Genomic DNA, 19,739 nt, shown 5'->3' with positions numbered 1-19,739 from the left:
TGTTGTTGTTTGAAAAAGCTTGAAAACCCTTATAATTGTTTTTATTTTCTCTCTTCTTTTCATTTATTTTAATTACACAAAACACTTCTCATGATATGTAGTTTGAAAGTTGGAGTGGCAAATGTTGTTATATGTTAAATAAAAATAAATTATGCTTAATTTTACTAAATTATAATTATACAAAAATAAAATAGACTTTTTTATTACTTTATTTATTAAATAATTTTTTTATTGTAATCATAGCTAAACAGATTATATTTAGCCATTACTTGCTAATTATTTCCCATTTACATTTAAACACATTTGCAGTTTCGTTTTTCTTCCTAATTTATTTCAACAAAAAGCTTCTTTCATGATATGAAAGTTAAATGTTGTAGTTGTTTGAAAAAGCTTGAAAACCTTTACAGTTGTTTTCTTTTTCCTCTTAATTCATTTGAACTGCTTAAAAATATTTTCCCATGATATGAAGTTTAAAGGTTAGAATGGTAAATGTCAAATGAAAATAAATTTTCTGTCCAAAGACTTTTTTATTACTCAGTTAACGCCGGGTAGCACAGCTCATAGTTGATGGCAGACGATTAGCTTCCCATTACACTAATGTAATACAACCCCAGAATGACTATCTATCTTATCTATGAGTAACTGATTGCATTAACTCACTTACTTAACACTATCTATCCAGTGCCTTTGCAAGTCATGTAGGTATGGAATTGTTTTAAAAAATAAGCATATATTAGAGTAATAAACTATAATCATCATTTCTTTAATATGAGCATTAATTACTATCTTAATTGTGGAAATTCATGATCCTTGTTTAACCATTCTTATTAATCTAGTCAACCACTACAATTGACTAGCACAAAAAAGGGGCATGGCCTAAACGCTCCTTGTTGGCATCGAAAACGCTAGTGTTGTTGTCACTCTAGGGGAAGATAACTCTATGGTTACAACGCATAACACAATTTAACGCAAAGTATTTGCACATCACATTTTCGTCGGAAACCGTTTCTCGACCACTGCAAAACTTGAGGAACTCTGGTAAATATAAGCCATCGTGGCAACGCCCGTAAAACACGTTAACTCGACTGCCTCGGAAAGGAATAGGTAGCTGTTCTTTTAGCAATACCGTAGAAATACCTGTGTAATACCTGTGTTGTGATACCTGGTAAATTTGGTTTATGGACGGCAAGGTGACAAACGTTTAGGCGACACTTTTGCTTTCAAAAGCGACAACTTCAGACGGAAAGGCGACACGGCGGACAAACAGGAAACAATTCTGGACGTAGAGGCGACAATTCTGAGCATAAACTGAACATAGTCAAAATAAAATAAAATGACAAAGCAAATTCAACACTGATGTTGCATGTGGATTCGTATTAATTATGCATAATATAATTTTCACACAATTATCAAATTCAACACTGACTTAGGCAACATATAACCAACGTATTACGTGGTGTCAGGAGTCTGCCTACTAGTCAGTCATGGACAGTGGACTGAGGAGGCCACAGTCACTATCGTTCAAAGGAAATGTGTCCGAAAACTGAAAGATTTTTGATCAAGATTATGACATTTATGTCAATGCCATATACAGTGACAAACCAGAGGCTGCCAAGGCATATATGCTGCTCAATCTGGCAGGACCAAAAGCGAAAGAGCGAGAACGGTTGTTCACGTACAATGAAGCAATAGCAGAATATGCGGAGAATGGCATTGTAGCTGTACCTCAAGAAACCAGGGAACAGGTAGCAACTCTAAAGCGGAAGTTCAGAGAGATCTGAAGGCCGATCACCAATGTCGTTCTAGAACACCATCGATTCAATACACACAGCCAAAAGGAAGGTGAGCTGTTCCAAGCTTTCCTCGCAGACATTAGAACTAAAGCTACGCAATGTGATTTTCGGGACTTGCAAAATGAGCGGTTACGTGAAAGAATTGTATCAGGTATCCATAATGATAATGTACTAAAGCAACTACTCAGAAACAGTGACCTAACACTAGTCAAAGCTATACAGACTTGTCAGATATACGAATCTTCAGAGCAGAGCGCAGCCGAATTCAGTAAACTGATCGTAGATGTAGTAAAGCGCAAATCATGTACACAACACCCGAGTAACAGTAACACTAACAGTAGTAGTCACGCTAAATTGTCAACGCGACCCAGAACTGCAGGTAGTCATAGCACTTCGTCATGCCGTAACTGTGGGAAACAGCACTCACCGAAACAGTGTCCAGCGTATGGTCGTAAGTGTAACAACTGTGGTAAACTCAATCACTATCCAAAACTGTGCAAGTCAGATATAAAGCAGCCAGGAACTGTAGATTATCTCACAGAATCGTATCACTAAGAGTTACGTATCGAAACAGTATCTTTGCTGTGTGACAATCGTGGAGACATACGAACTCATCTTACTGGCACCACGCTAGAGATTAAAATGAACACAAGTGTGAAAGTAAATGTAATCTCGCTCGATCGATCAAGTATGCCGTATAGGACAACACAGTAAAATCGACCGATCACATACTAGCACGCTACTAGGCTTTGAAGGTGCTCAGACAGTGACAGTAGGATTCGTAGTTATACCGCACCCTCAGTCAAAACTACAATTCGAAGTTGTCGATAGTGACGTCAGATACCTACAAGGACTTAACGATAGTATATGATTAGGAGTTGTAACACTTAGTCAGGAAGTATTCGAAGTAGAACAAAAGCCGCAGGTCTTAGCCAAGCTGCTAGAAGACTATCCAGAGTTGTTTGACGGCAAACTAGGTACACTGCCACGTAACTACAAAATAACAATAGATCCAGAAGTAGCACCAGCCATTCGACCTGTCCGCTCTGTATCAGCGCCTCTACGTGCCAAAATAGAAGCAGCTCTAAAGCGACTAAAGGATTGCTGTATTATCACCAAGGTAACCGAACCTACCGACCGGGTATCCGCACTCGTAGTAACCGTTAAGAAAGACAGTGATGATGTACATACCTGTATCGACTCGGGTGACCTGAACAAGGCAATCAAACGACCTCATCACTCACTTTAGACTATCAAACAGGTAGCAGCAAACATATCTGGAGCTAAGCTCTTTACTGTAGTCAACGCGGAAAAAGCTTTCTATCACATACCACTAGAAGAGAGCTCGTCATACTTTACCGTGTTTGGTACACCATTTGGTAGATATCGATAGATAGCGAACTTTAGCTTTAAAACTTATTGACTATCTAATAAGAGATCACAATAGTTGTTTACATCACCAAAAGCAGAAAACTAGCCAAAACTGTTGTATACATTTGACTAAAATTTTGCAACCTACATGATTGCTTGGTTCAAAAAGGGTTAGATTGGTCTCGAGCCTAGATTAGCTTTAGCTATTGCGCCAGTAGGTCTCAACACTCAGTATATCTTGATTTTTGTTATAGTTATATGTGTTATTCATTGATATAGACCAAAAGCAAACTATAAATCTCATCTACAGTATGTTTGACCACAAAACTTATGTGTGATTTACAAAATAAATGATCTATGCATAAAAAATGAGCCAGATGCTTGGATACTAATACAATGTCTAATAGCATTATATATAAAAAGTATATAGTAAATTAAACAATTAATTGCCTTCGAACTGTACCAAGTGTATGCATAGATAAGCAAACTATAAATCTTAATTACATTATACTTGACCATCAACCTTGTTTGTGATTCAGAAAATACTTGATCTATGCATAACAAATTAATGAGCCAGATGCTCCGATGATCCTAAAATAACGCCTAATAGCATTATAGGTAGTATATATAAATTATATAATAAATTGAATTACTACATGTTTGCAAACTGTACAATTTGTATGCATATATAAAGAGAAGTCTTAAAAATAAATACTAGCTTAAACCGGCTATGGATAATTTATGTCACGGCGACATAACAGCTCACTGTCCTCTACATAATATGTTTTTGTAGCATTATGTCTGATGTTCACTTTATGTAAATCTAGGTGTCTTAAGTTGGCAAAGTGGTGCTGTCTTAAATCAAAGTGTGTTTCAACCACTAAAGCTAGTAGTGAGAAGTGATGATTATCAATTCCTACAGAAGTGTCAGTACAATGTTGCTTTAATTCAAATATATCATAGCACGCAATCTCTTCTTTTACACACTCCAGAATCTTAGGATATTTCAAACAATGATTTGCTGATGTAGCCACCTTCAGATACTTTTCGGTGCGTAGAACAGTTGTTACCACACCACCAGAAGGAGAAACCAAGCCACCGTTGTTCCTAACTCTTAACAGAATATGAATATCATCATATTTGCTAACTTCCTTAGACTGAATTGGGGAGAGTCTACATGGCTCACAACGCAACTTTTTAAGCAGTTTTCTGACAAGCCAATCAGATAATATACAGCAATGTTATCAAGAAACGGATGTGATGTAATGTTTAGCATTCCTTCGGGAAGCATAGTTTGTCTGTCAATAACAACTTCAACATAATCTTCACTACAAACAGTTGGTGGCACATAGGTAGTAGAAGCTTGTAACAACGCAGTGTCATCCATAGATCTGGCATTACCAGTAGCTCCTGGTGTAACACCACACCTTGTAACCAAGCGCCTAAAGATATGCTGGAACTGCTCTACTGATGGGTTTTTGTTTCAGCCTCCTGAAATAATAACAGTTATCCTTTGTTACAATTGAAAAAAAAATGGAAATGGTGTTAAAATATGGACTGAATAATAGTGATTTTTAAAAGTAAATTGTTAGGCAGTTAAGGTATCAGCCAAAATTTCCCCACTACAATCAAACATACCAAGAAAATAGATTCATAGTCGAGCAATATCATGGTGTCCAGCAATATATGAATTGATTACATTTAGGTTTTGGCATCCATTATCTTGAAACTTGGTGATATCATTTTTTGTATCATCCTTGATTTCGCCCACATGATCTATTTTGCTTGAAAGCAGCGTGTGGTCTGAAAAGCTATATCCAGCAGATGAAATTACATACTGCAAAGCATAATATGTGTGTTTTCAGCTATAGTTGGAGGAAATGAATTAACAAGCACTGTATTACATACCACACCTCCGCACAGCATTATAGAACAACTCTAGATGGTCTTGTTAGAACTTGTACATCAGCAGATAATCTAAATGACCAAGCTTCAGTAGCTTCTCGACGAAACCAAGCACTACATCAACAGCACACACCAATCCAGTAATGCAAATATGCCTACAAACAAACCACCAAAATATGTCAATACATAGACTTTTTTTTTTACTGTACATGAGGGATGCTCAAATAGCAGCCTGTGGTGGCCCACTAACAAATTTAATAAGGCCCACCTTACAAGGTCTCAAAAAAAATGCTTTTTGTACATATTTAGAATGCCACCCATTTTAGGCTGGTTTGTAAAGCTTTATGTAGAGTATTTCTCTATACAAATGGCGCACATAATCTGTATTGCATACTCACTAAAGACAACTAAACATAATCAGTTATTGACATGTGGATGTAATTGTAAAGTAATATAATACATGTATATAGAGTTATAGAAATACAATAATGTTCTTAAACTCCTATACAACTTCAGTTCATATCATCATACATCTTGTGGCCTACCAAAATTCTCAAATATATTAAATATTGGCCCTCGATTAAAGACATTTGGGCACCCCTGAATGTCTTTAGAGTTTGTTGGTTGAACCAACAAACTGAAATATTGTGAAAAAATAACGACTATATCAGGTAACCAAACAATATATCATTACCAGAATATTATGTGTGAAATTCTGATTCAATCCAAAATGTGAATTAGTATTTCAGTCTATTTTGACCATAGCGAAGAGATAGGAAGCAAACAGTAAAACAAACAACAATTTCAACAAAAAATGTAGTACCGCCTAGTGTTGTATAAAGGTGTATCATCCATTGTTCTCAAACTCATAAGATATGTCTTGTGTCTAGTAAAAACGGAGTTAGACACTCCATACTAGACAACGGTATAGGCCGTTTATAGCCACGGACTACAACTGGCCAACTATTGTGTATATCAAATAGTCTATCAACTTTCTGCAGAAACACAACAAGAAACCACATTTACTAACATTGACTGAATTTTAATATCTACAACTTATATAAGTTAACCTACATTATTCCAACTGTGATCACGCTGCTATGCATGACATCAAAATTTCCAATAACATGTCTTTGCAGTATCAAATTGCAGTTACACATTGGAAAATATACTCACACGCACTAACCTGAATGAACTCAACTGTGGCATCACAGTCTGAAACTGTGGCAAATTTAACTCTTTCAGGGTAATTACAGAATCAGCCACTAATGCAAATAACACCTGGGTAGCAAGAGCAACCTATAAAAGTTATAAGCACACATATAAGCCCACTAACTAAGCTAAATTGGCTAACCAGCTACTAGCAAGCTTCTAACCAGCTACTAGCAAGCTTCTAACCAGCTACTAGCAAGCTTCTAACCAGCTACTAGCTAGCTTCTAACCAGCTACTAGCTAGCTTCTAACCAGCTACTAGCAAGCTTCTAACCAGCTACTAGCAAGCTTCTAACCAGCTACTAGCAAGCTTCTAACCAGCTACTAGCTAGCTTCTAACCAGCTACTAGCTAGCTTCTAACCAGCTACTAGCAAGCTTCTAACCAGCTACTAGCAAGCTTCTAACCAGCTACTAGCAAGCTTCTAACCAGCTACTAGCAAGCTTCTTCTAAACAGTTACTGCTGTGCTAGTGCTACTTATGCAGGAATAAAACGCTAAACTCACTATTAAAATGATATATCATTAACCCTCTGTGTTTCAGGGTTGTCATAGCGGTAGCAATTAATGGCAAAACACTGATTTCCAGTAAATAAGTGAGTTTTTTCTTGGGGTAACTATGATCTGCCATTTCTCTAATTTAAGCCGGAAGCCGATGTCATTCCCCTAGGGGCCTGTTAATATATTGTAGTTCGGTTATGTGTTCTTAAAACCGATACCGGGTCGTATCTAATTACCCTTCGGATAATCCAATTTAATAAATAAGACTTTTACGGGTAAAATGTCTGTATTTTATCGTATCGTGTCTAAACACTAATCTGTGTATCGTGTCTAAACAACTGCCCTTCATAAAATTCGGGCCTCTTATATATACTACCAATCGCGGGCAGAACTTGCCCGGACACGGAGAAACGAACGAAAGGCCGTGTCGACCATAGTTCGTGTTCGGTTAACAATGACGTTATTGTTAGTTCAATATAAGAATATACATGTGCATGTATACAATAATTAATATAATTCAGTTGCGGTATTTCGTTGTAGAGCGACGGCTATCGGTTTCATTACACATTACATTAAAAAGTAAGACCTATTCAATAGATGGTAAAAATATACATGTACAAAGCAATATGTTTATAATAATTATGACCAATCAAGCTCAAAATTCTTAGAATATATAACTTCGGTATTTTAGAGCTGTTTGTGTCACTTTTGTTTACAAAAACTACATGCATATCACTATTAAAATGTTGTATTTAAATCGTTTACACCAGGTGAAAATTCAATTTAAAAAGAGTTTTATCAATTTTATATATACCAAGTAGCTAGTACTTGTGTAGTGAAATCATCACCAAATGCTCATTATTTTACTGTCTCGTGTCTCGAATTTTTACAAGACAGTGTCTCGAGTCTCGTCTCGAACTTTAAAAACCTGTCTCGTTCCACCTCTAGCGTTTAGCGTGTCTGAACTCAGTGAAGATAATCTTACGACTGATATATCACTGTGAAGTTGGAAACATTACGACTTCAATACTGCTGGCACAATTTTCGTATCCTTGCTTTTCATGAAAACACTAAAAAATTGTAAAAGTTGATGTGATAATGTTTATATATAATGTTTACCTGAAGTATCGTTTGTTATCTGTTGTCATGCTATGCTGTAGTTATAAGGGATTAGGGACTGGCCGGTCAGGGATAGGGTTAGGATACGGAAGACCATAGCATTAGTTGAATAGCAGCTGTTTATTTTCTAGTTAGAGTCTCAACGTGAAGCTTCTCCGTAGATTGACATTTTTCTGATTGTCACGGCGATTCTCATTCGAGTCATTAATATAAATGTAAACAAAAACACGTGATACCATCACAACATCTTCCTTTTCCAAGTCTGAATAATATAATCCTGTAGTTAAGTATTATGAGTATAATCCTGTAGTCGAATATATGAGTATGCATAATAATATGTGGTTAAGTAGGTAAATGTATGTACAATGTTGATTCGTGTAGAGTTTACTCCATGTGGTAGTCCTTGTACCGTACAGGTAGGACACCACGAGTAGCTCGAGCTTCATGCGGCTCATGCTGAGCTGCTGGAGGGACTCTCTGTGGAATCTTGATAATATGATCATCAGGTACTCTAGTTTCGGTCGGAGTATACGATGCGTCCGCCTCATCTAGTGTGGAATCACCATTAGCAGGAAGTGTTGCATCCGGCTTTAGATGCACTAGGTTTCGTCTTACAATAGATTGGCCATTGTCGACTAGATAGGACCTGGGTGCTTTGTTTGTCTGCAATCATTCCTAGCCTCCACTCATCATCATGGCTAGTCCGAATAAGTGTGCGTGATCCTGATTCTAGTTCAGCTAAAATTCTGGCATCCATGTCGCAGTACTCTCTTCGAATACGCTGATTCTCCTGACGTTGGGTAGCCGCTTCTGCCAGTGATGGTCTTGGCATTTGGGTGGTGATGGGAAGATTGCTCTTGATCACTCTGTTATAAAGCATTTCTGCCGGGCTGAGTGTCAACCCTGTGACAGGAGTCTCTCTGCATAGTAGTGGGGAGCCGTAAATATCATCTCCTCTATCTTCACATCTTTTTAAAAACATTTTCATAGTTTAGACATATTTTTTTGCCATTCCATTAGATTTTGGATAGTGTGGACTTGAGGTTATTATAGCAAAGGACCACTCTGTAGCAAAAATCTGCATGGCCTGGCTGCTAAAAGGCATGTTATCAGCAAGAATAGTAACCGGTAAGCCGTGCACGGCGAGTATGGATTTGAGCGCCAATATAACATCCTCTGAAGTTTTTCTTCTAAGCAATCTTAACTCAGGGAAATGTGAGTAGCAGTCCACAGCTACTAAATAACTATTCGAGCAGTACTCTAAGATGTCCATGGCAACTATGTTCCAAGGAAGACTAGGAATCTCATGTGGTAACAGAGGCTCTTTCTGCTGTCCGTGGGAAACGCGTGCACAGCTAGAACAGCTGGACACTTCATTGCTGATATCTGTAGATAATCCAGGTTAAAAAAGTGATCTTCCGGCACGCTCACGACTTTTCTGGATGCCTAAGTGTTCCATATGAAGCTTTTTAAGCAGAGTTTTTCTCTCAGACTGGAATTATCAGTCTGTCCCTGACATACATCAGACATTCATGTTCGTATATGTCACTTCTCATAGTCCAGTATGGCTGTATACAGGCTGGCGCTTCGTTTCTCCTACTCCAGTTCCAGCCATCTTGTAAGGCAGCGCGTAATGCCTGAATCTCTTAATCTTCAGCATAGGTTCTCTCCATTCTGTTGACTGTGTCATCATCAGCTTCTAGTGCGTGGACCATAACGATTTTAATCTCGAAGCCAGCTTGATAATTAGTGACACGCTGTAGGTACGCTCTGAAAAGAAGATCTGCAATGTATAAGTACTTTTCCGGAACGTAGGTGAGCTTGGCAATGTCATACCTCTGAAGTCTTAACAGGAGACTCTGCAAACGAGGAGTGACTTTGTGCAATGCTTTTGTCATTATTGGCACTAGAAGTTTATGATTGGTTTGGATGTAAACTTCACGGTCATATAGATAATTATGAAATCTCTCACTTCGAAATACTACAGCTAAGAGTTCATTGTCTATTTGGGAATAGGTGCACTCGGTCTCGGTCAAGCTTCGAGATGCCTATTCTACAGGTTTATTATCCTGAAACAGAACAGCTCCAAGACCGCTCTTAGATGCATCTACCTGTAAATGGGTTTTCTTGCTCATGTCGAAGTACTGTGATATGGGTTCAAAGGTCAACAGGCGTTTGATAATCTGAAAACTCTCTATTTGCTTCTTTCCAGGTCCACTGTGTTTCATCTCTCATGAGCAGGTGTAATGGTTCAGTGCATGCAGACATGTTGGAAACGTATGATCTGAGGACATTGAGGATTCCTAGGAGTCATTGAACACCTTCTCGATCAGTGGGACAGGGCATTGAATTAATCGCTTCTACTTTCTCCGGATCAGGTTGTAGGCCATCTTTCGAGACAATGTGGCCCAGATGTTGCACTTCTGTTTGATTCAATTTATCTTATTTTTGTTGAATTTTGCATTTGAATTTTTAGCTTTTTCCAACAGTTGCTTCAGGTTGGTGTCGTGTTCTTGTTAGGTTTTGCCAGCCACAATCATGTCATCTAAGTAAACCGAAACATCTGGAAGATCACCAAAGATTTGTTCCACCTTTTTCTCAAATTCTTTGGCACTTGAATGGAGACCGAATGGAAGTCTTCGAAAACAATATCTTGCAAACGGCATATTGAAAGTCGTCAGTAGACTGCTTTCATCGGTCCGAGCTACATGCCAGTATCTATGCTTCTTGTCCATGATTATATAGTGTTGCATACCCGCAAATCGGAAGGCTTTGTCTTCCATTGTTGGAATTTTGTGGTGTTCGTGTTTTACAGCTCTGTTTAAATCTTTGGGATCCAAGCAAATCCTGACAGATTTGTCTTTCTTTTCCACGCACACCATGCTGCTGACCCAGTTTGACGGTTCATCTACTTTTTCTACAATACCAGAGCGTTCCATGCTGTCCAGCTTTTTTTTTAACCCTGTCAAGCATACTGATGGGCACAGGTCGAGCACGGTGGATCACTGGCTTAACATTTTTGTCCGCGCATATTTCGTGACTACCTTCCGGTCTTCCAACCCCATCAAACACCTCCGGGTAGTATCTAGCGCTGACTTCATCAACTCTGTGAACGAGACCGAAAGTCTCTGACGCTTCAAGGCCTATTATTGGGGGAAAATCTTCATCAATGACTTCAAAATGTAGTTGATGGCATTTGTCCTGGTGCTTGACTTGTAGTTGTACTTGGCCAACATGAATATGAGTACGGTTTTATCTATAAAGACTGAGTGGTTGTAGGCCTTAGTTCGGCTTTCAGTGACTTTACTGTGTTCAGTTTTATGCAGCTCGTTTCTGCCCCTGTATCAATTTTGAAAGCTACATCTTTAGATGACTTTCCATGGCTAACTAGCATAGGTAAGATCCAAGATCTTCTTTTAGCTTGGCTGGATGTTACGTCTACAGCATCAATGAACAGACTGTTCATCTGTTTATCCGCGTCTGTGTTCTCGATGGACTGTACTTTAGTGCTTTTGCAGACATTCTTAAAGTGATTTGTTATGCCACATTTATTACATGTCTCTCCATACGCTGGACAGTGCCCTCTAACATGACTGTAACCGCAGTAATTACAATCTGATTTCTCCCGATGACCTAGATTCTTTGCAGGCTGTTGATGGCTCCTTTTTGGTACTGCTCCTGTTGTCTCACTCTGTACAGCTCCTACCATAGATTTATCGCCATCAGCTATCTTTGTCATTTGTTTCTAAGTCATTTCAGCAGCTCTTATGTTGTCTAGCGCACTTTGCAAATCAATATTTCTGTCTCGAGTAATCGCTCCGTGAGTTTAACCTCAGTTAGTCCAAATACAACCCAACACAAAAGCGTCTGATCATTGAGAGTGCCAAACTCACATTTAGAAGCCTGCGTTCTGAGTCGCTTTACAAAGGAATCAATGGGTTCTCCATCATTTTGAACAAGAGGCCAGAAAATATGCCACTCATAGAGCATCTTACGCCTAGGATTACAGCACTCTTCAAATTTCTCTAAAAAATCTGCTAGTACATCCCCACTTTTACCATTTGCCTTCTCAAATTGACCATAAATTTCATGAGCTTCCTCGCCAGCTTGGTTTAGTAAGATAGCAACCTGACGCTTGTTAATGCCAACATTTTCAGGTGGGGGTGTCCCATCAACAATAGGTTTCAAAATTAGATCAACAGCAAGTAGATAATTTTCCAATGACTTTTTCCATCTTCTCCAATTATCAGACAAATTACCTTCCAAAGAAAGTTCCCCGGGAGCTTCAAATCCTCCATGATATTCCAAGGTAGACTATAATTTCAGTCCACAGCAACAAGTTAATCAGCAACAGCAATCAATGTAATATTATAATTAACAAAGTCCCAAATCCTGTGTGTCAATCCAATCAGGATTCAGAGTCCGCTTGCCACCATGATGTGATAATGTTTATATATAATGTTTACCTGAGGTATCATTTGTTATCTGTTGTCATAGGTTGTCATGCTGTGCTGTAGTTATAAAGGATTAGGGACTGGCTGGCCAGGGGTAGTGTTAGGATACTGAAGACTATAGCATTAGTTAAATAGCAGCTGTTTATTTTCCAGTTAGAGTCTCAACGTGTAGCTTCTTTGTAGGTTGACATTTTTCTGATTGTCACGGCGATTCTCGTTCGAGTCGTTAATATAAATGTAAACAAAAACACGTGATACCATCACAGCAAAAGTAAAACTAACTTGTCGATACCATAGATATTTAAACACATGTGATTACACCCACTCGCAGTTGTAGCCTATTTAACTTGTTAAATAATACTGTCCATTGTTACAGTCAATAAGTTGCATTTTTTCCGTAGTGTCACAATACAAATTGTGTTTCAGTGTACATGTATTAAAAACCTGTTTATTACTTTTAATAGACAAACTATGAAAGTTATTTGTCTGGATCTAGTTTGTAAATTTTTGTGCGTGGTTTAGTAAAAGGCATCCATTTACAAAGGGACCGATAGTGAGGAAAAAGAAAACAACCTCATATTTGAGCTCATTTGTACTTTCTTGCTAATATATAAATCCCAAAGTCTGTCGTCGTTCGGTCTGTCCAGTTATATCTATTAAAATCTAAGAACGAAAGATCTGTTGCTTGTTGGATTTGATCTTGAAACCTCTTGTTCACCAGGCAATAACTTAATCAATTAAGCTACCCGAGATGCAATTGATTCATTAGGCATTATGAATCGTTAACTCGGTTAAAGTACGCATAGCATTCTGCGTTACGCAATGTCACTAAAGCTTGCTTTCATGGCTCTTATTAGTATGTTCAGCAATATGGATAGTAGCTAACTCAAATTAGGCATTGGCAATGTGCCAGGTTAATGGCAAGTGGCTGGCAACTACATTACCTGCTACTGATTATAAGCTGTTTTTAATACCCATGCAACGCCGGGCATTCGGCTAGTCTCTGCTAAACCCGAGAAAGTGTACTGAACTAAACCATCCCGCGATACTATTCGCCAGGACCAACAGGACAGAGCTAGAGCCAACTCGTAATACTTTGCTGACACCAACAGAGTGTGCCGAGCCCAATTCTTTCATCTAGACAAACAGAATAAAGCAAAAATGAACTCATTGCACTCTGCTGGAACAAGTAGTGCTCTGAATCCAACTTGGTTTCAGTTATCTCAACAAGAGGGAACTGAGTAAACTAAAACTAATTTCCTATTTTCTGATGAAGCCAACAAGGTGTACCGTATTAAATGCTTACAACTTGCAGGACCCAACAGGAGAGAGCTGAAACCAATTTAATGTTCTCTGTTAAAGTCAACATATGGCGTTGTTTTCAACTCTTCCTGTAATAAAACTTGCTGGGGTCAACAAAAAGAAATTCAACTCTTTACTAGCAATGATGTACTATTGTACCACAGCACCACTAAGCAAGCTTCTTCAGCTCTTCTTTATTTAAGATTACAAATCAAGTGCATCTTGAGTGAGCATCACTCAAGATGCTCACTCAAGATGCAAGAGTGAGCATTACAAACCGAAGAATTATGCCACCTTTGGGGGGACGTAATTGTTTGGTTTGTGATGATTTTGAGTGAGCATCACTCAAAATCATCACAAAACAAAGCTGCATGTCAATTTTATAACTGCTTGCGTTACCTAAGTCCGCAAATCTAACTTGGCAGTAATTAATTTAATTGTTCCATCATAATGTACTACTGACCAAAAATTATAAAAACTCTCATTACATAACACAAAGGTCTTTATGTAAAGGCTATGCAAAAAAAATAACATTAAAATTAACCATAAACATCATTTTAGCATGGCTAAAAACCATATTTACAGTGTAATAAAAAAATATAGATCTTCTTAAGATGTGTGGGCACACTTTCTTAACAGTATGGGCAATCACGGTAAAATAGAGCCTATGGCTTATATAAATTTCTAATAGCTAGTAAATTTTAGAGTAAAGACCTCTTAGAATGTAGCGAATACATGAGATAGCAATTGAGTTGCAACAACACCCCAACGTTGGAAATTAAGGAAAAATAAAGTTTTATATGTGTGCTAGCTCACATAAGCCACAAAAAGGGTTTTTCAAATTTTACTGGTAACTTCAGTCTGAACAACATTTCGATTTCAGTTCTTTTTCTTGTCATTATTTGTCATGCTTTGCTCTGTCGAATGTACCCAAAGGTTTCTCATCCCTGAAGTAATTATGACTACTTCAAAGGTGATGTAAAACGACTGCTGCCCATTTTTTGTTTGATATTTCAACACCAAATTGACAATGTAAAAATATCTGATGATAAAACTCCCATCAGTTGATATCCAACTAGACCTTTTTGTCAAACACCAGGAGAGACTGAAACTTTTAACCTTTATGAGGTCGAGACATACCAACATTCATAAACGTCCTTTTACATATTCAGTGCTGGCGATACCAGCATTGGTCCTGGAGGCTGTTTCAAGAATTGCGACCATCAACCCTAGAGACTTTCTGGTTTTTTGCAATTTCATTATTTCTCGTCCAAGCGACATTCAACTTGTTTAGTTCCCGTGGCCTCTTTTTGGGACAACCACCATCTCGACAGTTCTTTTCTGTTGGTTATTGTTTCAAATACCCTGTTGTACGACACTAAGGATAAATCTGTTAATTTTTGTATTATGTATTGGTCTCTGGGTCATATCCATAGACGCAACTTTCATCCCTAGTCACCACTTTTGAAAGAAAGTCAAGATTTTGTGCTAAAGCATTTTTTATTTCAATACAACAGCCAACTCTTTTTTTTTGGTTGTCAGTGAGCAGTTTGGGTACCATCTTTGCAGAGATCCTTCTCATGCATAAATCTTCAGTGAGAATAAGATGACATGTACCATAAGAAAGCCCACTTTTTGCTGATATTTCACATATAGGCAATCACCTATATCTCATCACCTGCTGCCTCACAAGGTCTGTGGCAGTTGTGTTCCTTGAAGTTGCTGGTCTGCCAGTGCGGTCATCATCTTTAACACTTGTTCTACCCTCTTTAAATATTTTGTGCCATTCATAACAGGCTGTTTTCTTAAAGGTTGACTTGCAACAAAATTCTCATTACAGTTATTTGGTATCAAAAGATTCACCATGTCTTACTCTGTTGTATTGTAAGTGCCAAATATGTGGAAATGTGATTACAAGCTCGTAAAAGCTCAAAAATGAAAAGCGGCTGTAGATTGGAATCTCTTTATTTCGATGACGTGGCCACGAAATTTGGTTATCGTCTTGTCACGTGATGTTCTCACGTGAATTGAAAGGCCAATACAAAGCTCAATATAAAACTTATCGTAGTACTAGTTTATGACAAACACTTCGGGTTTTACCGAAGACCTCGTATCAAATATAGATGCTCGCTACTTTACAGTTTTGTTTCGGCATTATTCAATCGTCAAGTCGTAATCTGATCACGTGACCCAATACTTCGCAAATAATTTTTGCAGCACTTTTCGATTATCACAGGTAACCAACAGGTTCGTCATGATTATCAGACAATGATATGCACTCCTTCGAGCTAAGGTTAGAACGTTTAACAATTTTTTATGGTAAGTTATAAGATATCAGTGCTAAAAGTGACAGCATTACAATGACGGTAAAACAGACGCATAAGAACAATAGACATGGTTTTATTGAATGCGTGAAGTATATTTGTGAAAATATTTCGACGAATGAAGTTGCATGAAAGTGTAAACAGAAACCATCCTGTAACAACTACGTCCCATTTTTAAAAAGAGATTCCAATCTATGGCGGTTTTGTGGTGGCTGCGATTAACTGTTCGTTTTTGAGCTTTCAAGAGCTTGTAATCACCTTTCCACATATTTTACACCTACAACACAACAGAGTAAAACATGGTGAATCTTTTTATATCCAATAACGGTAATGTAAATTTTGTTGCAAGTCAACCTTTAAAGCACATCAATTACATTAAAGTACTGTTTCAGCTTATTCAGGTTTTTCAATATCTTGGCTTTCAAATGAGCCGTTGTTTGACATGGTGAGACAGACATTGGTTGGTGTTTATAGGATTTCCCCAGAGCTCTACCACAGAAATGTTCAATGGTATAGGTTCGAAAATTGCGGCGTCACAATTTTCATATTCGGTGTTGTGTGCTATTACCGCTTATTCTTATCGGGATTGTTCAAAATAGAGAAGCTTACTGTAAATAACTTCATCTGCCTATAAGCTAGTATAATACACAAAGTGATTAATTTAACTGTCCAATACACCTGTTCTCTATTTTCCATATACTGTAATTTATTCAAATATAATATAAATGTTTTAATTTTTATACTCTTTTCTTTTTGATATTTAATTAGTTATTAATCAATTTATTAATCATTTCTGTGTGGGACAACTATGCCATCATATAAAATGATATGATAATAATTACTATAAATGTTTAAAATGAACGAAACGATGAAAAAAATAAACTCTAACAATCAACCGAAATCTATTAACCCAGAACATGTGTTTGTATTGGTCGGGCGTTAGCATGATCACCGGGCATTGTTGATTATCTAGAATCCTAGTTTATTATTAGCGCTCTCTGGGTTTAAGAGCATCGATTGTCACAAAAAAGCGCAGCCTTAATGGCAATGAAAGAGATCGACGACCTAAGGCTAAATAATAATTATGACATCACATTGTGGGAACCACAACCAAGTGTTTTTTTTGCAGGACATTTTTGACACCCCTTTTTTCATAGTTCTATTATTTTTTGTGTATTGAATATAGGCTCATTCAAAAGCCTAGACTCTGATGTACTAAAATATATGATAAAAGTACTTATGTAATTGATGTGCTTTAAGGGCAGAGTCTCCATTAGCTGTCCGTAACATTTGGAGTGTCTCAGCACCGGACTTTTCAAGTTTTACACAAAACTTTACACAAACGCATTGCTCTTCTACATCATTCATTTTGGAACAATCCGAGGAATGATACAAAATGACCTTGACATTGTCTACTATAACTTCACTGCGCGTGCTCTTACAGGCATGAAACTTTGGCTATGGGAAATTCCACGCTGCTTAGCAACATGGAACAGTCAAAATAACTGCACATGGTCTTATATTTGACTAGGAAAACTATTCCGGGAATTTTATGATCACCCCTCGTATCCCAGTTCTATCGTTAAATATAAATGACATTAATCTACTTTTCTGGTACTACTCTTCTGGACAAACAATACCTTTCGAACAATCTTTGTTTAGGCACTGAGGTGATGCCAAAAGGCCCGCTTTCACAGCAAAGCTTATGCCATGGCATAACAAAGGTTCTCAGTAGTTTACGCAGAAAGCCAAATTTTGCTTCCCAAAATTTAGAATACTCATCAACTCTGAAAGACATAATTTTTTTGGATAACCAGATACTCTCAGTGAATAGAATACTTTTTTCAAACACTCTGTTGAAGATAAATTAACGCCTCATCTACAAAAATCCTGCGCTTGGTTAACCTTGCATCTTAGATCATCTCAATTTTAATAAATTTTCACTATATAGCACGAGTCAAGCATTACTACTACATACTTTATTAAAGCACATAAATTACATAATTTTTTTGTTATATATTTCAATACATCAGAGTCTTGGCTTTCGAATGAGCCAATATTCAATACACAATGAATAATAGAACTATGAAAAACAGGGTGTCAAAAGTATGTCCTGCAAAAAAAACACACTTGGTTCAGGTTCTCAAAATAGGATGTCACAATTATTATTTAGCCTTAGGTCGTCGATCCCTTTAGCTGCCATTGAGGCTGCACTTTTCTGTGAGAATCAGTGTTGTTAAACCCAGAGAGCGCTAATAATAAACTAGGATTCTAGATGTGCACCAATGCCCGGGATCGTGCTAACGCCCGACCAATACAAACACATGTTCTAGGTTAATTAATTATGCTTCAATAAATGTACTGTCGTTGATTAAGGTAATGAAATCTCATCGATTAAATTGTGACCTGCGGTTGCGCGACCCTAGGACTATATGGCAATCGCACTTTCGTGAAATCACGCAATGCTTGAAACTAATTAGTCTCAGTCGCAACCCTCAACATCACAATAAAATGAGAGGGCTAGTACATAATATCATCGGGAAAACATAGTATGGTGCTTGGAATCTGAGTTATTTATCATAAAAATAATTTGTACATGGAGAACTAATGACACTGATTCCTTTGTCATCTTCATTGGTTCTCTGAAGTTGTCCTATCTTCGCCTGACATTAGCATCATTATCGTAGTTGATAAAGATAAGCGGTAAGCAATAAAATAGGCGGTAAGAGCACACGACACTGCATATGAAAATTGTGATGTCACAATTTCCGAGCCTATGCCAGTAAAAATCTCTGCGGTAGAGCTCTGGGGAAATCCTATAAACACCAACCAATGTCTGTCTCACCATGGCAAACAATAGCTCATTCGAAAGCCAAGACTCTTATGTATTGAAATATACAATAAAAAAATTATGTAATTTATGTGCTTTAAAAGTCAAATTGTGGATAAAAAATTTCCACAGACACTGAGTCTAAAAAATCCTTAGCCTCATTTCACTGGTTTTGTCTAGCCCGCTTGGGGCGATTTTCTAGTGCTTGTTATGTTGCAGAAGTTTCTAGCGACCTGACAACACACAGATTTCATGAATAAAAAGACAATCATTGTGATTTTCGATATAATTAGCCAAATATACTCCCATATTGTTACATCACCTCCATCACCTACAGCTAATATCTAGTGATGAAAAGTTTGTTACCAAGCAAATATTTTGGTATTTTGTAGCTAGTTTTTCTCACATAAAATTACCAAGATTCAGGAGTTCAATTGTTTCATAGATTATTTAAAGAGTAGCTTCATGGGAACAACTTTGAATTTGCCTAAATCTTTCGACTTTTGTCTCAAGTATTGTGACCTTTATCCTGTTTTCTCTGACGTTTGCCACTTTCTGTTCCAGTTATTTCTTCACTTCAAGTTGACGCCGGTTAGGATGTCTGCTGCAAAGGCCAGCAAGGTAAAGGTTTACACCATTTTTTTGACCTGAGGCCCGACCCTCCCACTCCTCCATCGCAACTTTTATTCTACTTTAAAGTTTTTCTCGTGATACCGTAAAGGTTTTGACTAAACAACTTTTTCTGATCAATGGTCCTGATTACAGAATATTAACCAACACCTTCGACCAACCAACTTTCTTCAAAAATAGTCTAAAACAACTGCTTCCTTCCCAGACTCCCAGAATAAACCATTTTTTCCAGCAAAGATTATACTAAAGTTGTTATCGCTAAAACTGAATTCTTCTTTAACGGAAAGTATTAGTTTTATT

The 19,739-nt window shown here is 37.5% G+C and overlaps 1 protein-coding gene across 5 annotated transcripts in view; it reads left to right on the top strand.

Moving 5' to 3' along the window:
* Nucleotides 1-7,305: 7,305 nt before the first annotated feature.
* The window catches only part of LOC137398440 (protein FRA10AC1-like), a 37,775-nt gene continuing 25,341 nt past the window's right edge, over nt 7,306-19,739 (top strand). For 2 of the 5 annotated variants that reach the window (XM_068084558.1, XM_068084563.1), the window contains exons 1-2: nt 7,334-7,380; nt 19,374-19,430. In XM_068084558.1, coding sequence (XP_067940659.1) covers nt 7,378-7,380; nt 19,374-19,430 — 60 coding nt within the window. In that variant the 5' untranslated portion in view covers nt 7,334-7,377. Of the gene's footprint in view, nt 7,381-19,373; nt 19,431-19,739 lie in introns of all 5 variants that reach the window. The other 3 variants (XM_068084570.1, XM_068084565.1, XM_068084554.1) reach the window with 3 other exon arrangements.

Source organism: Watersipora subatra, chromosome 1 (assembly GCF_963576615.1).
Source record: "Watersipora subatra chromosome 1, tzWatSuba1.1, whole genome shotgun sequence".
Taxonomy (NCBI): domain Eukaryota; kingdom Metazoa; phylum Bryozoa; class Gymnolaemata; order Cheilostomatida; family Watersiporidae; genus Watersipora; species Watersipora subatra.
The sequence above is the reverse complement of the archived record's forward strand: the minus strand, read 5'-3'. Positions and strand labels throughout refer to the sequence as shown.